General features: G+C 40.6%; 1 protein-coding gene across 2 annotated transcripts in view; it reads left to right on the forward strand.

Moving 5' to 3' along the window:
- The first annotated feature begins 695 nt into the window (after positions 1–695).
- Positions 696–14,937, forward strand: part of GRAMD2B (GRAM domain containing 2B) — a 29,869-nt gene continuing 15,627 nt past the window's right edge. The window contains exons 1-2 of one of the 2 annotated variants that reach the window (XM_058044450.1): positions 696–750; positions 14,113–14,235. In XM_058044450.1, coding sequence (XP_057900433.1) covers positions 14,195–14,235 — 41 coding nt within the window. In that variant the 5' untranslated portion in view covers positions 696–750; positions 14,113–14,194. Of the gene's footprint in view, positions 751–784; positions 865–14,112; positions 14,236–14,937 lie in introns of those variants that run through there. The other variant, XM_058044452.1, reaches the window with a different exon arrangement.

The following is a 14,937-nucleotide window of genomic DNA, read 5'->3' on the forward strand; positions in this document are numbered from 1 at the left end:
TTACTCTGCAGGTGACCACACACTGGAACAGGTTGCCCAAAGAGGTTGTGGAGTCACCCTTGCTGGACATATTCAAGAACTATGTGGACGCAATCCTGTGCCACACATTTTCGTATAGTCCTGCCTGAACCAGAATGCTTGGACCCACTGGACCCTTCCAACACCACATATTCAGTGGGTTTATGATTTTTCTGTGCAAAGCAGCACGGGGTGCTGCTCTTGAGTAAGGAAGCATAACTGCCTACTTGTCTGTTCAAGATGTAAAGCCGCAGATGGAAATACCAGCTAATCATTTCAGAAGTTCACCTTAATAGAACAGTCCTGAGGCCAGTATTTGGACTACTGCCTACTTCCACGACTCACGAAGCGCGTTGAGAGAAAGCAGGGCCGTGGCCACCACCACCACCTTCCCCCGGGACTGCGTCTGTGTCAAACGGCGTATCTCCTGTACCGCCCTATAAAACATTAAGGATGGCTTTTGTTGGAGCCGGCGGGAGCCGGTGTCTCACGCGACAGCGTCCCGACTGAATAATTTAAAGCTCGTAAGGGATCGGCCTCACGGGGAGCGAGGCGCCGCATCCCTCACAAGCTCCGCGCCGCGGGCGGCGCCGGCCCGGCCGGGCGGGCCCAACCGGTTTGTGGCGGCTCCGGCTCCTGCCGGCGCGAGCGGCGACGGGTCCGCCCCGGGGCGGGGCGGCGAGGGCGGAGCGGGCCCGGCCCGCGGGTGGCGGAGTGCCTTGTGGCGGCGGGGTGAGTCCTGCTGCCCGTGCCGATGGTGCTCATGACCGAGCCGCGGTGCGATGCGGAGGAGCCGAGGGCAGCGCGGGCCGCCGGGCGGCGGGAGAACAGGGGCGCTCCGCGGCTGTGAGTAGTGCCCTGCCGGGAGGGGGGCTCCACGCGGGGCTGTGCCCGGGCCGCCCGCCGGGCAGCGCCGGGGCCGCGGGAGCTGCGGGCGGGGCGGCGGGGGAGCCCCGAGCGCTGGGGCCGCGCTGCAGGGGCGTCGGCCTGAAGTGCCCGGGGAAGAGTCACCGAGGGGCCTCCGCCTCCAGGCTTAAGTGAGCGCGAACGCCCACCCCCGCTCGGGCAAGACCCGCGCTCGAGTTCAGCGTTGAACTCCGAAGTTGCAGTTTTAGGAGCAAAGAGTACAAACACTGCTTGTAGTAGTTTCACCCAACAGCCTGAAAATCTTTCTGCGCTGTGGGACTTAAATACAGTAATTGTGCTTTGTCGCTTATGTTAAAGTGCACGGGCTCCTGTGGGAAGCTATGATCCTTTCTTCTGGGTGCCAGGAATAACTTTCTGGGTGCCAGAACTTTATCGAAAGTTGACAAAGTCTGATACAGGCAAGAGACATTAAAATGGGAGTTCATTCTGATGTCCCAGAAAGCAGAGGATGTCCCTTCTCGGGAGAAGGATGGTGGGCACTTTGCTGGTCATGGCATGGTTCCCCGCGGGGCCATACCCCTACTCACGTTTCTGCTTTCTAACCTGAGAAGTACCGTAAAAACTGAGCAAGTGAAGAGGTCAGAAATATTCTTCATGAGGAAGAGCAGGCCCTGCTGCCTGGTAAGGGCAGTCTGCTTGGACCAGCTGATGGAAAGTAGGGAAGTCAGAGTGCTCAGAGGGGTGGGAGAACTCCCCTGGCCCTGCTGACCTTCCCAGCCTCTGATGATGACTGAGAACGTCCAGAGTTAAAGGTTCGCTCCTGCATTGGTGTCTTGCTTCCTGCAGAGGTCCCAGGTTGTTTAGGTGCTTGTGAGCCATGGCAATGACCATCACGTGAAAATGTTGCTGAAATCAAGCAGCTGTCTGTTTCCATACCAGGCTCCCAATTCACATGGGTCTTGGCAGTCCCAAGGACAGTTTTTGAGAAGTTAAGCATCTGTGAAACAAGAAACTCAAACATGTGGAGCTTTCTCCTCTAAAGAAATTAATAAGATTTAACTTTCTGCTATACTGGGATGATTCCTCTTCCTGAAGAACTTTTCTTCACAAATATTTTATCTTAAATAGCTTCCAGGAGAAAGGCAAACAAGTTACCACCAGCTAGCTCTTTCTCTTGAAACAAATTCTGAGAAAGTCTGTATTGGTTTTTGGGTTTTTCCCCCAGCTGTTGTATGCATGATGTCTAAGCAGGTGTATTCCTCAAGTATATATTGTAGTGAAATCTGTTGCCAGAAATAACTTGCTTGCTAGAGAGCACTGGGAATTAGAGTGTCTTCTAAGTGTCCTTTATCCTGTATGGTGTAATCACATCAGTGACTTCACACTACAAATGAAACATAAGTTCCAGACCTTCACTAGAGTCTTCTGACTTCAAGCCTTGGATCCTGGTCCCTGCATAGAATTATGCCAGTGAACCTAATGAAATTTTTCAGGTATGCAAGATCTGTATCTGATTTTTCTCTTGAAACCAGAACTAGGAGTCCTAGGTAGTATATGGAGAGCTCGATCTCGGAGGTATTGAACATGGTGTTTAGTCTTTCAGTCCTTCATCAGTTAACAGTTTTAGAAGCAAGGTCAGTCTTAGCCAGTGTGATAAACAGAGAAGTCTTACTCACTATGACTCTCTAGCTTTTTTTAGCTATCAATTTTTGCTGTTCAGTAGATGTCGTGCAGGGAAGAGCTAGGCGGTCTGTTAAACTTTAAGATACAGTGTTCAGCAATAGTAGCCTGACAGCAGGAGGGTGAAAAGACTGGGAGAGAAAAAAAAAAAAAACTTGAAAAGATTTTCTTAAACTAGAAAATTGTTGAAGCATTTGCTCTTTGGAAACAAAGTTGGAATTTCTTTTCCAGCCCCATTTTACTGAGAAGCTTGTCTGAGAAACTCTTGTGTTCATTTGATTGGGAGTTAACCTCACAAGCCATGTATCTTTGGTTTGACTAACGTGAAGTTACAGGGGAGATTGTTCAGATCAAGAAGAGAAGCATGGCTTTAATTCAGCTAGAAGTGAGATTACTAGAAGTTGAATTGTTGAAGATTTGGTATTAGAAGATGTTGTACATAAGTGTGTGTGGATTTGGTGGAGTTTAATTCCCCTCATGTACTTCCAAGGACCAATATGCAGCTAACAGAGCTCATGATGACCTCTATTTGCAAAAAATATTAGCGAGATTATAGAGGTTTAGGGAGTCTTTAGTGTTTTCCAAAGCTCAGCGGGAAGAGAGATTCATATGTGTAAAGAGATTTATGTACCTGTACTTCCTGGAGGTATGCTTACAATGTTGTTCAATTTAGAGATGAACTTCATAGCTTACTATGCTGCTGATGCCATAAAGGCTCCTTGGGGGATAGATGCATCTGAAGGACTGAAGCTGTAAAAGTATTTTGGGTTGTTTTGGTTTTTTGTGTTTTTTTCAGGGTTTTCTTGGATGTTTTTCTTAAATGTTTCAAGATTAGAAACTTCAGAGTTCATATTTATCCAGCAGTGATTCAGAAGAGTTAAGTACTTTCATACTGATTCAGAAAATGGCCTACTCTGGCATATTTAGTGTTACTTACACATTTGCAAAGTTTCTAATAGAGCTCTGTGAGTTGTAACCCCAAAGATAATACTATGAGGAAGATGGGCACTATTATTATGCAAACCCAAAATAGTGATGTGCCAAAAGTTTGTCATTATGTGGAGCTGCTTCCAAGCAAATAAAAAATTTGTGGATGGAAAAAAACTTTCCAAGTGGAGCTCCCTAACCATTACCTCCTGATGTGGCCTTAGACCAAAAAGGAGTTAACCCTTGCACTGTATTTAGAGATTTTTTTTCTTTTTTTTCTTTTTTTGAGTGGGGAGTGGGGTGTGGTTTTTTGTGGTGGCGCTGGACCTCCCGTAGAAGCTGTCAGCCTTATTTCAGGGACAGTAGGTGGAACAGATGTTTGAAAATTGAGCACTGAAAATAAGAGTGAGGCACATTAAGGAGGAATGGCAGAGGAGTAATAGCAAGTAGTTCTCATGCTTTGTTAGCATCCCTCTGCTTTTACCCATGCTTGCTTCTGATGAAGTCCATGTAGCACGTTCTGGTGCCACTGGCAATATTTGTTCTCATATGATTCAGTCTGTCTGTATAAGTGTAATGTGATGGGTTACCATATGGCACGATTTTGCTAACATTAAGTGGGACATTCTATCCCCTTATGATTTACAGAATCAGGTAATGTCCAATTACTGAGTGTAACTTAAAGAAATGAAGGGACTGGGACTTAAAAATCTAAAATATGTGGAAGGTTTTCAATTTTTATTTTTTTTTCTTTTTAGCAAAAATGCGTGCTGGGGAAAAAGGTACTGGGGAAAATATGCTACTGCAAGCAGTGGAAAATGCTTGCAAGCAAATTGGGTACTTCTGGGCAGGGAGAATGTGATTTTTATGGTTTGTTTGTCTACCATATTACTCTGCCGTAACAGATGTTTCTTAATAACTGTTTATCAGTTGATAAATTAAAACAGAATTAATTGAATGGCTTGTGCTTAATCAAAATTCACTTATTTTTCTTAAAGTATCTTACTTGAGAAAAACATAAAGTGCAGAGAAAAAAGGGGAAATTGTTTATTACCGACTTAATCTAGATTAAAGCTGAAATAAAACTTTAACTCCTTTCCAGCAAAAGTGGGGGGGTTTTTTGTTTTTGTTTTTGTTTTTTTTTTGCAAAGAGGAAAAGGGTAAGTATGTATTTTCAGGGGATGAAACTACTAACACATACTAAGTATCGTATTTTTTAATTCTTCCCTAGTAGTTCTTCCTTACTTTTATAGCAAAAGTTGTAACACATGATCTCCAAAGAAGGAGAGGCTTGTAAATGAAACATTTAAATTTATGTGTGTGCAAGAGTTTTCCAGTCTAGGTTTGAACCTTCATTTGTTCATTATGATGTTTTTTGATCACTTCCATTTTTTTCCCTTCTCCCTGCCATTCCTATGGCGTTCACTCTATGTGCATACTTAAGTTATAAAAGCAGATTTTTTTAAAATAATTTTTCTGTGTGTAAATGCATGGTATGGATCTGAAGAGTTTTTTCTTTCCATCCAGATGCCTCATGTGGCTAATGTATTTACTAGTTATATGCAATCTGTGAGAAGTGCTCGTTAGAAAACCTAATAACTACAGCTTTGGGCAGCAGGATTTGTTGTTGGTATTTAACAGGTGATGCATAAACATCCCATCACAGTATTGTCTTACTTACTTCCATCTCCATAACTATTGCAGTCATGTGGTTAGAAATTATGTGCTTATCTAATGAGGCTACTCTGAGACTAATGATCTGAATGCTCTGTACATAGCTGCTGCCAAGTCCACGTATATCCTTTCCAATGAATCTTTTCAGACCTGTGTTACTTTAACTCAGCTTCTACTTGGCACTGACTGTCTTTGCCTCTGCCCTTGAAAAATAGCACACTAAGGTTAGGGAGGTTAATAAGCTCCAGAAAGAGTGACAGGAAATAATATGTTATGAATAATAGGCTGCAGATAGGCAGCAGACAATTTCAGCGGAACAGAGAACATAGAGGCAGACTGAAGCCTTCACCCTCTGTGGATAGAAGAGGCAAACCTAGTTATCTGACTATGAAACCGTAGTTCTGTACGTACATACATACCCTGGCATGACCTGCACATGCCTCAGTTTAGCCCTCTGACTGTAGCTTCAGTCTGTTTGTGAAAGACAGAGCACAAAAGACTGTTGGTGTTCTTCTGTAGCTGCCATCTATGCTATACTAGCTCAAGAAGAGCTGTTTAGATTTGCTCAGCCTTTTTCTCGACAGGAAGGAAGTTTATCTTACAAAAGTCCAGTAAATAACAGGATTATATATATTCCTATTTGGTTTTGAGAAATTTTAAAATATATGTTAACATGCTATGGCCAGCATAAGAATGGGTGTGTTTTGCCATGGAGGACAGCTTATTGCCAGTGGAAAGGCTCAGACTGAAGAAGTAAGCTTTGAGAGCATTCAGACTCAGTGTCATGGTGACATAGAAAAATAGAAAAAAAATTGTGAAACTAGAAAATTGTCATTAGCAGATGTCTGGCAACCGTGTGTCACTTCTGATCCTAATAAGACTACCTTTCTCCATGACTCTGGAAGGAAAACGGTTCCTTATATTTGGTGTCACAGTCAAAAGCACTGTTGTGACTGGTGTTGGTTAGATCCATTGTTGGGAGCTAGTATTTCCTAGTATGAAATAGTAGCTTTTGTATTCAATTATCCACATTGTTCTGGTCTTTTCCATGAACACATGAGCAGGTCTGTAAGAGTAGTCATAGGTTGAAAAGATAATAATGGGAAATTCAGCATTGCCGGATCCTTGGTGAATGGTTCACTTCTGTCCTTGGTGAAAGGCATCAAAAATGTACTCGGGTGTTTCTTGAAACTTCTGATTTTGTCTCCTTGATTAGATGTGTTTTAAACTAGGAAAGCCTGGTAAAGCACAGTAGATAGAAGCAATGAGAATTTCATTTTCATCTAATTGTTTTTCATTTGGCTTTGTTGTGCACTATTCTTGCTGGGGAACCTCACAGAAAATGTATATAAGATATTTAGCAGCAGAATCTAACACTCTTTAAACAGCAAAATCTTTTCAATAATTTTGGATTATCTTTTATCAATGCCAGTTTTCAAAGACATTGCTTTATTAGAAAATTCAATCCTTCTTCTCTTTGTATATAACCTGTCAGAAGAATAATTTATTTTTTTTCTCATGTACATTGATTAAAACACTTTTTCTACAGGATAGTGAGATAATAATACATCATTATTTCTAAACCTACCATAGAAGAGAAACTGCTGGTCAAGGGTTTCATGGCAGTTTCACATTTAAACAGCAGAGAATGGAATCAAAGTGTTTATAAGTTTATTCCCAAACCTCTGCTTTCCAACTACATTCTTAGTAACAGTTGTTAATATAATTGCAGGTGTCTGGTTTTCTTTTTTTCATTTTGGTTTTTGGGTTTTTTTAGCGGTTTTGGGGTTTTTTGTTTTGTTCTGTTTTTAAGTATTTGAGTCTGATGGTAACTACTTAGATTTTTTTCAAAAGCACAATTAATGCTGGAAAACTGGCATCCAATTCTTGCACTGTGCTGAGCTATGTTTCTCTGGAGTTCTTCCAGAAACCAGCTTCAGGCAATGAGGCCAAACCTTTATGCTTATTCTATGGTGATCAGGCCTTATTTGTAAAGATGCTTTTATTTTTTCAGATAGGTGCATATTGTTTCTGGCTGAGTTAAGGAAAAGCTCTGATTGATAGATGTTTATATGGTAGCATTGAACATCCATAAATACTGCACCTGTATACAATTTCTTTCTCATTGAATTTGGTATTGAACAATTGGTAGACCTGCCACTTAAGTGCCTTTTTTATCTTTTTTTGCACCCTGAGCAAGTCATAAATCAGGAATTTTTTCTTTTCCCTTTCTCCTGCCACTCCTGAAAGCTAAATATAAAAATGTGACTTAAGACTGTACACTGCCTTTTCGGTATGAATTGTGATTCTATTTTTGTCTTGCTTTGGATTAGAAGATTAGGTAGGCTAGAACTAAGGAGATATGAAAACATTTTCTCCTAAAGGATGCAAGCAGGTTGAAGAATAAGAAAAACACATGCTCCTATCTAAAGCAGGGATAAATTAGTGTATTTTGCTTCATTTTCTTTTTTTTTCTCCCTCAGAAATGTGTTTGTCCAAGATTTCTGTTGTGTGCTAGATTTGACTATGTCTACGTGCAGATAAATAGTTGTTGGTCATCCTACTGAAACTCCCATGGAAGCTGCCTGATGGGAATCTTGTGGAGTTGAGTGAAGATACATATGAAAGGGCTTTTGCTTTTTGAAGTGGATATATGAAATGGAAACTCTTGAGAAGACAAGAGAGCTAAATGGCTTGTGTTCCTGTTCTAGTGTTAACTTAGTAAAATATCTTGTTATAGTGTCTCTGGTTTCAGAGCACAGGGAATTCTTCTGTGGTTATTGGGGTTTTTTTTGCTATGGAACCTGATAGCAGTCTGGTTTTGATTAGACAGGGAATACAGACAGTTAATAATAGATGGTATTTAGAGCAGAGAATTTACATACTTGCTAATGACGTCTGCGGTGTCACAGTGATCTTGCTGATGTGCAAGTGGTAAGGCAGTGTGAAACTTGATCTAGTTATTATGTGAAATGTCTATTCAGTTGAGGAGAAAAACCTGGCTTTCTCTGTCCTTAACAGTGTTGGAGGGCTTTCTGTTCAGTACTAACTCCAAAATTTCATTTATTTTTTTAATAAAGCATTGCACCACAAACATATGAAACTATTCACAGGTGAGTAATTGTTTTCTAAGAGGTAGATTAGTTATAGAACACAGTAAGCATTTCTGCAATTAATTAGCTTGATACATAAAATTATTTTCAGATTTTGAGGAAGTCCTAAACAATCGGTTTCATTTCTCTTTTGGTGCCATCTGACATCAAGGTTCCAGCTGTGCTTACATGTGTGTTTCATCCTAGAAATGCCTAGAGAAGCACATGGTGTATGTGCAACTGTGCCCATCCATATGCATGTTTCACGGTTAATGTGCAGCTGTGTAACTCTGCCTCCATTATGCCGTGTTTGACTCTGATCTCACGAGAAGAGAATTAGCCCGATCCCTGAACAACCAGAGGAAGTTAAATCTCAGTCTGGTTCATACCTATTCATATTGGCAAACTGACCTTCTCTGTCATGCAGGGTGTCGCATCTCCACACCATCATTAATGCTTTGCTGCTCTCTGTATTTGGCATAAATACATGTGCTGGCTGCAGATTACCTATAAAAAAGATGTACAAAATTGTGCATTTCACAATCAGCTGCTTTCTTACCTTCCAATTTCAGCCTTAAGTACAAGCTGTGTACTAAGTATATAGAATTGTACAAATACTAAATCCATACATTATGTCAATCTAGTATCTATTATAGCAGTTGTTCAGCAGCTTTCTGCCCCTTTGTGTTTAGAGTAGGTGTAGCTTGTTTTCTGCCTGTTTTGATAGTTTGGGAGTCTTAGTGATAGTGAATGGTTGTCCATTTGCATGGTAAGAACAGTATGTGGTCTTCAAGTAGATTAAATCACAACATTCTGAAAAATTGTTTCTGAGAGATGTGTTATCCTACATAAACAGTGCTGTGTGCCACATAACATGAGCATGGCTGTAGAGCTACAGGAGGCATTTTGCATCTGAGTGACCAGATTGTACAGACAACTCCTAAATCCTCAACTTGAGCAGTATTGCTAGTTTTTCCAGGATGGAGAGGACAGCAGGAGAGTTTACAGTGGAAAGGTGTTTGCTTCAGTCCAGGGGTGAAGTAATTGAACTGTGTACAGTATGAATGCAAGCTCATCAGATAAAGCACTCCAGAATCTGATTACCCATGCCAAAAAGGTTTGTTCAGACTGGTGTAGCATAGAAAAAATATCTAGTAGAATGATGGGAATCTCTTCTGAAAGAAAACTTCAAGACTTAAGTCCTAGTAAAAGGTAGTTGGAGGTGATTGCTTTGCTAGCACATGATATTTCAAGGAAATATGTGCTTAGGAGGAGACCTGTGACCTGCAGCGTACTGAACAATGTCCTTCCAATCATTGGTGCATTCCATCTTACCCTCTTGTAGTCATCTCTGCTTGAAGCATGTTGCTGGTATGTCTTTTGGATAATGCCTAGATAAATCTCTTGATCCGGCTCCATATTCTCTGCTTTTAAAAACCTGCCAAAGTCTGTCCTCTTTATTTGGGATCCTTAAATGTTTGGAGTCTCTCCCTTTGACTTTAAATTTCTGTAAAAGTGACACAGTTCTTTACCTGAATAGACTCTTGGAAGAGAGTAAGAATAGCTTAAATAGCTATCTCTTAGCATTAGGACTGTTCACACTACTTTGATTCCTTTGTCAAATCCTGTCAGTCTGCCAACAGCTACCCAATAAATCAAACAGAACCAAAAGATACAGAATGTAGTTTTATTTATGATGGATATTTTCTCTTGGGTTGTACCAAGCATGGTTGTGAACATTTAGGGTGAAATTATTCCCCGACTTCTTAGGTTGATCATTTGCAGTAATGCAGCAATCTAACTGCTGTTGCAAAATTAATCCTTTTTGTATAACACAAGTGAAACTGGACCAACAAGGCTTCTAAGGTAACATGGTGATCTAATATGTATGCTCCATCCCCAGAAGGAATGTTGCACCAATGCTGAATCACATTAAACCTTTGGGAAATATGTTTTGACTCCAGTTTTGCAAACAAATGAAGATCTAACATCTTAGATTATTCAACAAGTCTTTTTTATTCCTACATAACTGATCTGCAATTTGTGGACTGGCAGACTGCTTTGTCCAACTTATTGTGGTTTCTGAACTTCTAGAGCAGTTACCAGGCAGATCAAGTAGCATGGGTGTCCTGAGGAAGCTTTGTAGAAGGATTTGTGTGGTTGCAGGGAATTGAAGACAGTAGCCACCATATAGTTCTGAAATTTTGGTCTCTCTTGTGTATGCCTGAGAAGTGTTTGTGTCTGGTTCAGTACTGGGGTTGTCAAAGACAGCAGGTGTTCCTTGAGGTTCACGTTCCAAACTCTGGCCTATTACCACTTCTCTCTCTCATTATTTTTGTTCGATGCTTCTTACTCAAACTATACTTGAGGGGAATAGATGAGAAGTTGCTATTTGAGATTAATGTATTTAATCTTTTTTCTCTTGAAAAATTCCCACTAATGTGGTACAGCAATGTGGTAACTTACACAGGGAGTCTGAATTTTTCAGGTCCCAGTGAAGGTTAATGCCAAACAAGAAACTTTGAAGTTCAAAGAATTTTATGCAATACAAGGAACTTGACATATGCCTGCCACAAACTTTTGTTTTCCCATAAACCATTCAGATCAGAAGAGGTGAAGTTCCTCTAGCTTTTAAAATTTATTGATGACTAATGTGTTTCTGAACTACATTAGAATGGGACTTAGTCCACTGCCTTGGTTTATGTATTTCATAGCACTTTCCCTTAAACATAACTAATGTTTATGTTAAGTAGCTTAGGTGCAATGTGTGATTGCACTGTAAATGCAGGTCTTGGCTTTGAAAATAATCCCTATAACAACTGTTCTTTATTTGGAAACTAGAGACAACTTCTTTTCTTTTAGCTATTATTTTAATAGGCTTGATGGTAGTACCAAATATATGAGGTTTGGGTTTGTGGGGGTTTTTTTCCATTTCAATGGCCACAATGTCACAAAGTTATTCTGCTTTGCCTTGATGTTTGCAAATCCAGGCTCTTTTTTTATGTGCATCTACTCCCAACAGTTGTCGTGAGAATCACTACAGTGATTCTAAGTGCTCTTTATCTAATTTGTTGTTGTTGTTTGTTCCTGACTTTTGTGCTCTTTTTATAAAGCATTTATGAGTACTGACTCACTCATGAAAATGGGAAGAGTGTTTTAATTTCCTTGTGATGAAGGGAAGGGAAGGGAAGGGAAGGGAAGGGAAGGGAAGGGAAGGGAAGGGAAGGGAAGGGAAGGGAAGGGAAGGGAAGGGAAGGGAAGGGAAGGGAAGGGAAGGGAAGGGAAGGGAAGGGAAGGGAAGGGAAGGGAAGGGAAGGGAAGGGAAGGGAAGGGAAGGGAAGGGAAGGGAAGGGAAGGGAAGGGAAGGTTCTTCAAAGCACCTGCTATGTGGAGCTGTAATTATCAGAAATAAAAGGACAAATCATCTGTAGCTTTTCATTATGTGAAGGAGACATAAGGACATAGGGTGAAGGATAGACATGATGAAACTGTATCAGCTAGTAGGAAAACACCCTATTGCTACTGTCAGTGTCGTGTGTTACATGGGCGAGTCTCCTCGCAGCTGTGCTGCTGTTCTCTGGAGGTATCCTGGAGAGGTGAGCAGGCTGGCACATGTTAGCTCAGCATTTCCACACACAGCTGTCAGCAGGATTAGCATATTGGGATGCCTGAGCTCTCTGCCAACAGAAAGCAGCTGGGTGGAATGGGTTCAGATGCTAGAGATTCAGGAGTAGTAGAAGTTAGTAGAAAAGATGGAAAGAATGGATGAGGAAAAGGGAGTATGAATTGTAAGTAAAAAAAGCAGCAGCAAAGCATCTCACCATGCTGACAGATATGAGTGGTAGAACCTGTGTTATAAATTTTTTTAAAAGATATTTGTACTATAGAGGCCTGAGACTGGCCTCCTTGATCAGTTGGTAGCATTGCCATGTGACAGTAGCAGGCTGACCAAGGCCATGATGGACACCAGTCAGGCTTCAGGCTCAAGCAACTAATCTTAAAAACAATGCTGTGTTACGTAGTTCTGTTCACTTGGGAGTTTCCATGCTAAGCTGCTTTTTTTGAACCTGGCAGTTTTGCCTCACCCTGTTCCTTATCCCTTACTCATTTCTGGTACTCTCTGGCCCCTCTTGGAGCTCAAGGATCTGGGTAATAGAAATAAGCAAGACTGTGAATAAGACATTTTCAGGATTTGCACACATTTGGAATACAAACTCCCCTATGCTTGCAGGGAGAACTTTGAGTGGGTAGTCCATTTGTCTGTCTGTTTAAAATCTTAAACAGCATAAAGCTGCTTATTCAGTTTTTTCAGGTAGATTGGGTTCCACTTGAATCTCATGAATTGCCTATTTAGTTGTCATTTATGTTGACTGAAAATAAAAGCTGGTGATGTGTGGTCAAGGGAGAGCTGATCCAAGAGTGAAGTTATGGGAAAATAATAGGGTCTTTTCCTTATCAGTTTTGTGTATAATTGAAAGAATTGAAAATCACAGTAATAACGTGAGACTTTGGGAGTAGGAATTCAGTGTCCCTGTGGTGGGTAGTGTTAGGGGTGCTGAGGAAGGCTTACATATGGAAATAATTGCTCTATGTGAATATGAGATGCTTTGAGAATCCAGCATTTGTCCTGTGACATAAGTTCTAGTTTATCTATGAGGTAGGATAACACCTCATTAGACCTCAATTAAAGTGAGGTATATCTTCTGATCTTACTCATCAGAATGTAATAAAAGCAAAAGATCTTTTTGTGGCCTTCCTAAAAGAAGATTAAATTAGTTTGAGAACTTCTGTTAATAAAACTTTTGCCTTAGTAAGAAAAAAAGACTGTTCATAGTAAAGACAGTGCCACATGATGGCTGTAGTCTTGCTGTAAAATAGCAGGAATGCTGTAAAATAGCAGAAATTAAATATTATAATGGAAAGCTTCTGTAAATGGAACAATTCAGGCCAGGTATTAAATTAGTGGGTGACATCCTTAGGCTTTCCTCTTTAATCCTGAGAGTATTCTATAGTTTTTGTGAAGCTTCAGGTTTCTGCAGGCAAGTGTGTGTATGTATTTGTCATGTCATTTTAGAATATCATCATTCTTCACACCTGTTATTAATAACAGGTCTTTTTCTCCAAGTTTTCTGGGTTGTCATTTTGTTGAAAAGTTATGAAAAGGGAAGCCAGGGGAAGGCTCTTATGGTACATCGCTTAGCCTTCAGACTCTGGGTCCACAACACACATTTCTGAAGCAGCGGCATGTGCTGTGAAAAAACAGTGCACTGTGGTGGCAATGCTGCTTTTTAAAATAAAACCAATGCTTTTTGTACTTGGAGAGAAACCTTTATTGCAAAGATCCTGCATGTGGACTCACAGAAGATGGGAAGTGAGAGGCAAAATAGGACCCATTTTCCTCTTGCAATATTGAGCTACAAATAATCTGCTAAGCACCACGTGCTGCCATGCAAGATGTTTTTCTCATGGTTTGCCAATCAAATTCATTTCCATTAGTCATTTGAGTCTGAGTACTGAGTATGGAATGCATTTTTCCTAAATGAGACATTCTCTTCAGAACGGAAGCTAGAGCTACAGATTTTATGAGTGCTGAAATATCCATGGCAGTCTTTCAGTTCTCTGTTTTTCATTGCTGAAATTCCAGTACTGGAGCTCAGGTGCATAGTACTGTTGAGTCAATAGATACAGATTTTTTCAGGATATCAGAAGAAATATAAGTTACAATTATAAAGAACAATTTTGTTCTTTAATATATGCTGTATTGTTAACATGTGGCAGTGGCTTTCAACATGACTGTGAGTCCTTTTATTTCTTTGGTTCTTTGTTTATTTTTTTATTTATTTTTCCCCTGCAGTTCAGATGGAGAAAATGGAACTGATGAAAAAAGAAAGGCTGGAAAATCACCCACTGCATCACTTCAGACCCCTACCAGTGAAATGGAGTATTTTGATGAACGGAAAAAAGTTGATCTTGATAGGTAATGCCAAAAATACTGTCAGTTTTCTTCTAGTAAGATAATTAAAATCGCTGCAACCCACTTCAAAAGCTAGACTGGGTAGCAATATTTATCAGATATCCTAGGGTTAATTTGCCCTAGGATATGCTATGCACGTGAATTGGAATCCAGGCACCTTCCTTAGTTGCTGTATTACCCATTGCAAGCAGTCACAATAGAATTTAGGCTCTGAGCTGGCTTAGTTCCCCTGTTCTAGGAAAAAATATATTGCACTGTTTGGTGCCACTGCTAGTTACATTCCTTTCGTAATCAATTTGACAGGCAGTCAGACAGAGCTGCAGTTTTAGTCCTGGCCTGTTTCCAGAACACATTCATGCTGGAATATTGATTGTCCATGGTAAAACTGTGACATAAGTTTTAATTTTGGAGTCTGTGCCATATGTTGCATCAGATTTTCTAATGTCTCCACAAAGATATTAATTCTTCTTTTGCTGGAGAACTGAAATGCATTTTAAGTGCTTTAAAAGCTAAAATCCCACATGGATGGCTTGAACCTTTGCATCCCTTTCACTTCGTCAACTGAACAGTCAGTGCAAAAGTCAGTGGTCAGCCTGACACTGTTGTTTTGGTCACAAGGCAAATATTTAAAAAAAAAACGTAATTTAATTTCATTAAGCATCTTTGAGGAAAAGGTATTTGAAGGAATATGTTATCACTTTTTTT

Source organism: Melospiza georgiana, chromosome Z (assembly GCF_028018845.1).
Source record: "Melospiza georgiana isolate bMelGeo1 chromosome Z, bMelGeo1.pri, whole genome shotgun sequence".
Classification (NCBI taxonomy): domain Eukaryota; kingdom Metazoa; phylum Chordata; class Aves; order Passeriformes; family Passerellidae; genus Melospiza; species Melospiza georgiana.